The sequence below is a fragment of the Chinchilla lanigera genome, unplaced genomic scaffold, assembly GCF_000276665.1.
Source record: "Chinchilla lanigera isolate Chin_1 unplaced genomic scaffold, ChiLan1.0 scaffold00196, whole genome shotgun sequence".
NCBI classification, from domain to species: domain Eukaryota; kingdom Metazoa; phylum Chordata; class Mammalia; order Rodentia; family Chinchillidae; genus Chinchilla; species Chinchilla lanigera.
The window spans coordinates 114,928-119,850 of record NW_004955597.1 but is presented as its reverse complement, the minus strand read 5'-3'; the positions used below and the strand labels follow the sequence as shown (position 1 = coordinate 119,850).

General features: G+C 39.6%; 1 protein-coding gene across 1 annotated transcript; it reads right to left on the bottom strand.

Annotated features, from left to right (window-relative positions):
• Positions 1–658: 658 nt before the first annotated feature.
• Positions 659–3,383, bottom strand: Defb129 (defensin, beta 129). The gene is made up of 2 exons (XM_005414735.2): positions 3,326–3,383; positions 659–1,092 (listed from the first exon to the last, which is right to left on the bottom strand). The coding sequence occupies exons 1-2, from the start codon at positions 3,381–3,383 to the stop codon at positions 659–661; spliced, it is 492 nt and encodes a 163-aa protein (XP_005414792.2).
• Between the last annotated feature and the right edge of the window lie 1,540 nt (positions 3,384–4,923).

The following is a 4,923-nucleotide window of genomic DNA, read 5'->3' as shown; positions in this document are numbered from 1 at the left end:
TGCATTAAGCAAAATAGTATTACAATTAATTTCACTTATTTCTGTTTTCTCCACATTCTCTTTTATGAAGGAATCCTTTCCCCAACATCTAGGACAAAAGAAAATGTGTCACTGGGCGTGGTTGCTCATTCCTGTAATCCTACCTACTTGGGAGGTGGGGGCAGGGGAATCACAAGTATGAGGCCAGCCTAGGCAACTTAGTAAGACCCTGTCTCAAAGTAAAAAGAGTTGCAGGTGTTGCTTGGTACTCCATGGATTCAATCCCCAGTACCACCATTACCAAAAATTTTTTTCTATTGCTCAGGAAAAGCACAACATATGAGAGTTATACATGCTGGCTGCAGAAGACCTCACCAAGGCCACCCATGGCCAAACTCAGTGCTCTAAGTCACTGTTCCCAGCCTTCACGTCTCCTGGCATCTACACTTGCAACTGCAGCCTCTCCAGCTCTGCCTCCTCTTGGAGTCTCCTGTGACAATGATAACACCACAAACCGTAGATATTTGAACAGTATTTATTGAATAACTGCTGACAGAAGCAATGATTACATGTCTCATTTTATGGAGTGTGAAATGGAGAAGAACTCAATGCTTTAAGGGAAAGAGCCACATCACTACTCATCCACTTCCTCCAATTCCACTGGTGGCATTGGCAGTCTCTATGGTGGTGATGGTGGTGGCATGGAGATGTTGACAGAACCTCTGTTTTGCTTGGTGTCACTTTTGGTAAAGGTGGCAGTGTGTGTGGTATGTCCTGGTCCCCGGTTGCTGGTGGTGACAGACATCACAGGGGCATCCTTTGACATGATGTCAGAGTTGACACTGGGTAAAGGGCCAGCACTTTTGCTGAGAACAGGTAAAATCTGGTTTCTTCCTAATACAGCACTAAAATCCTTGTCCTTTAGCATTTCTATGATGTCTTCAGTAGGTAAATGAGGTACTTGTTTCTTCAGGTAGGTGTCCATCAGCCGGATCACTTTGGGCCCAACGCAGCATTTTTTCATCTTGCATCTCTGTACTTCTTTTTCATCTGCACTGCATTGGTTCTTGCATTTCCCAAAACCACTTAAACATCTTTTCCTTATTAAAAATTCTGCATAAGGAAGAGAAAAAAACATTGGGGCAAGGTTACAAATAGAGATGATGTCAAAACTGCTGGAAAGAGATGAGTAGAGTACGGGAATTTGTTAACTTTAGGTACAGTGTTGGGGATATTGGTGTAAGTAACTGGGCAGGCCTAGAGAGTGTCTGTACATCTTTGGAATCCAAAACACTTTTCTCATTTCCCTGCCTTGAATAATTTTAAAATCTAAGGAGACAAAGAGAAAAAGATGAATAAATAACCCAAATATTTGCTTTTAGGATAGCACCTTTTGACCTCCAACTCAGCAGCTTTGACACAGGAAGAGTGTCTACCCCATCCCTGTGATCTTAGGAAGTACCAATGAGAGCAGAGTCTGCCATAAACTTAATCCAAGAAAGAATTAATTTTTTATTAACACATATTAATTGTTTATATTAATAAGGATCAGGGTGATATTTCAATACATACCTATAGCATGCACTGACCAATTCCAGATTGTCTTTATCCACCCACACTGCCTTCCTAATCTTTAGGAATCACTATTCTATATTCAGGTTGGTCTTATTTTTAAAACTTCTACATATGAAAGATAACATGCTGTACTTGTCTTTCTCTGTAGCTATGAAGAATGAAATCCTGTGGTGTGCAGCAAAATGGATGGGAACTGGTAAATAAAATAAATCAAGAAAGAATTTTAAAGATAATCATTAAAAGTTTTTAAAATGCCATTTTTGGGCAGGGGATATAGCTCAGAAGCACAGTGCCTGCCTGGCAAGTGCAAGGTCATGAGTTTGATTCCTGGTACAAAAAAAGAAAGAAAGAATGAGTGAAAGAAAGGAAGGAAGGAAGGAAGGAAGGAAGAAAGAAAGAAAGAAAGAAAGGAAGGAAGGAAGGAAAGAAAGAAAGAAAGAAAGAAAGAAAGAAAGAAAGAAAGAAAGAAAGAAAGAAAGAAAGAAAAAAGAAAGAAAAAAGAAAGAAAGAAAGAAATGCTATCTTCTTCTTTCCAAACCTAGTGGTCCTTGACCTTTCTGTCCTTGGCAATCACTGGACATGTGGTTCCTAGGGCATGGTGTTCTATCACTTTCAGCCTCTTGGCACACTCTGTTCCTCTGAAGTCTTAGTCATTATCATAACTTTGACCTCATCTCTGTCAAGATCACTTCCACATATTGTTATCTATAGTTTTAAACTCCTCACTAAGCTTAGTAATTTACCTTTATCTGCTGGATTACTTTGTATCCAAATGCCTCACCATTTTTCCTGAATCAAAAATCTCTGTCTCCATTTTAATGAACAATTTTGCATAAACTAGAAGTGACTTAAGTAGCATCAAGTAACTTTTAAAGGCTATTCTTACCAAATACACAACACCTTAGTGTGGGAAGCAAGTGCATAGATTAACCCTATTACACTGATGTGGATTTTGAAGCTAAAAAGGCTTAAACAGCTTTACCTTATCTGCTTGTGGTATGATCCTTCTAGGGTCCCAATATAAAAACACCGGGAACATCGCTGATGCTCTTATTTTCCTTCCCTGACTCACTGCTAACTATTCCAAATATCTGGGTGATCTTGCATTATGAAACAAGTCTCCATGCTTCTCCCTTCCTTGTGGAAAACAAAGACTGTTGTTCTGGTTCAGTCTTTTGCCATGTGCATCCCTAGATGCCTCTATAGTGGTTTGGGGGTTTCCAGGAAGACAAAGAATTAGGGAAGGAATAAGACTAAAAATCTGAAAGCTGAAATGGAAGATGGACCTGTTTACTAGATGTTGAGGGAATTTTTTTTAGCATAAAGGTAAGGACTCCCTCTTTCCTGCACCAAGAAGCAAACTGAATAGGACCTTTGCTTTAAATAATAGTTTACATTAGAAATAGAGCTGAAATACGGTAGACCTAAGCTAGGTCTCAGGGTGATATACATATATATATATAGCAGTGATATACATATATATATAGCATATATATATATAGCAGGAAGGCAGCATCATATGTTGTATAGTTCCTGAGTACACCAAAACCTACTCTGCCTCCCCTGTATCTCCCTGGGTGTCTCCATCAGACATGATACAGGGGTTGGGGACAAAGGAGATACATTGGAATGTTGCATGACAGAGGTCAGCTCTTCAGCCGTTTCTTTGGGTATCTCATCTTTCAACATCTCTTTGTGTTCCTGTCTTTCTGAGCAACCAAATCCCTGTCCCTTCATGCTGACCCCTCTTAAACCCAGATGTCCACATTACCTGTATTCACATGGTACTGTAACATGAGGCTGGCAAAGACAGGAACTAGGAGCTGCATGTCTGGGCACCAGAGAAGAAGCCTTGGATCTGGGCTGGTGTTCTTGAGCTCTCGCCTTTATTGGCCTCTTCATGGCCTTAGGCCATGAGCAGTGACGTACAGCCAGGGCAGGTCTGTGTGCTGATCATGGTGTTTGTGCTGTCTCTGTTTGGCAGTAGTGTTTCCTGAACATATCTATGTATCCCTAGTTTTCATCCTGGGGGAAATATAAGACCTCTAAGACAGGAAAGAAAGAGCAGACTCTTTCACTTCTCCTTCTTAATGTTGGAGCAAGGCAGGGATTATATATTTGATTCACTATTTGCCAGCTCAGTTATGTTTTTGTTTTTTGGTACTGGGAATCAAACTTAGGACCTTGCATTTGTCAGGCAGGTGCTGTGCCACTGAGCTATCCCTGGCCCCTGTCAGCTCTGTTATGACTAAGGCTCTTAGTGGATGAAAATTGGAGGAGTTAGAGGAAGAGACTCTGCCTTGTTTGCTCTGGTATATCAGTGGCGTCTCTGGATCATCACCGGAGCTCAATACATGTTTGTTGAATAGATGGCTTTGATCAGCTTGAGGAAAAGGCCATCTATTCCTATTTTCTGTAGGGTTTTTATCATGAATGAGTGTTGGACTTTACTGAAGACTTTCTCTACATCGATGGAGATGATCATGTGATTTTTGTCCTTGGCTCTATTGACATGATGTATTACATTGATGATTTATGTATATTGAACCACCCCTGAATTCCTGGTATGAGTTCACTGGTCATGATGATAATCTTCTTGATGATTTGTTGTATTCTGTTTGCTAGTATTTTATTGAAAAATTTTGCATGTATATTCATTTGGGAGATTGGCCTGTAGTTCTCTTTTTTGGTTGGGTCTTTCTCTGGTTTTGGTATCAGGATAATACTTGCCTCCAGGAATGAGTTGGGGAGAATTCCTTCCCTTTCAATTTCATTAAAGAGTGTGAGTAGAATTGGTGTTAAATTGTCTCTAAATTTCCTGTAAATTTCAGCTATGAATCCATTAGGACCCAGGCTTTTCTTCATTGGCAAGTTTTTCGTTACATTCTCAATTTCACTGGCTGATATTGAGTTATTCAGGATTTTTATATCTTCTTCATTCAGCTTTGGTAATTCATATGTATCTAGAAATCTGTCCATTTCCTCTGTGTTTTCCATCCTGTGAGAGTAAAGATTTTGAAAGGAGGTATTGATGATCTTCTGAATTTCTTCAGGATCTGTGGTGATTTCATCTTTTTCATTCCTTATTGCATGTATTTCAGTTTTGTCTTCCCTTTCTTTGAAAAGGTTGGCTAGCGGGGGCTGGGGATTTAGCTCAGCCGCAAAAGCACCTGCCTGGCAAGCGCAAGGTCGTGAGTTCGGTTCCCGGTACCGGAGAAAAACAAAAACAAACAAAACAAACAAACAAACAAAAAAAAAAACAAAAAAAACAAAAAAAAGAAAAGGTTGGCTAGGGATTTATCTATTTTATTTATTCTTTCAAAGAACCAACTCTTTTTTTTTTATTTTAGAAATAAAAGGAGGAAAATA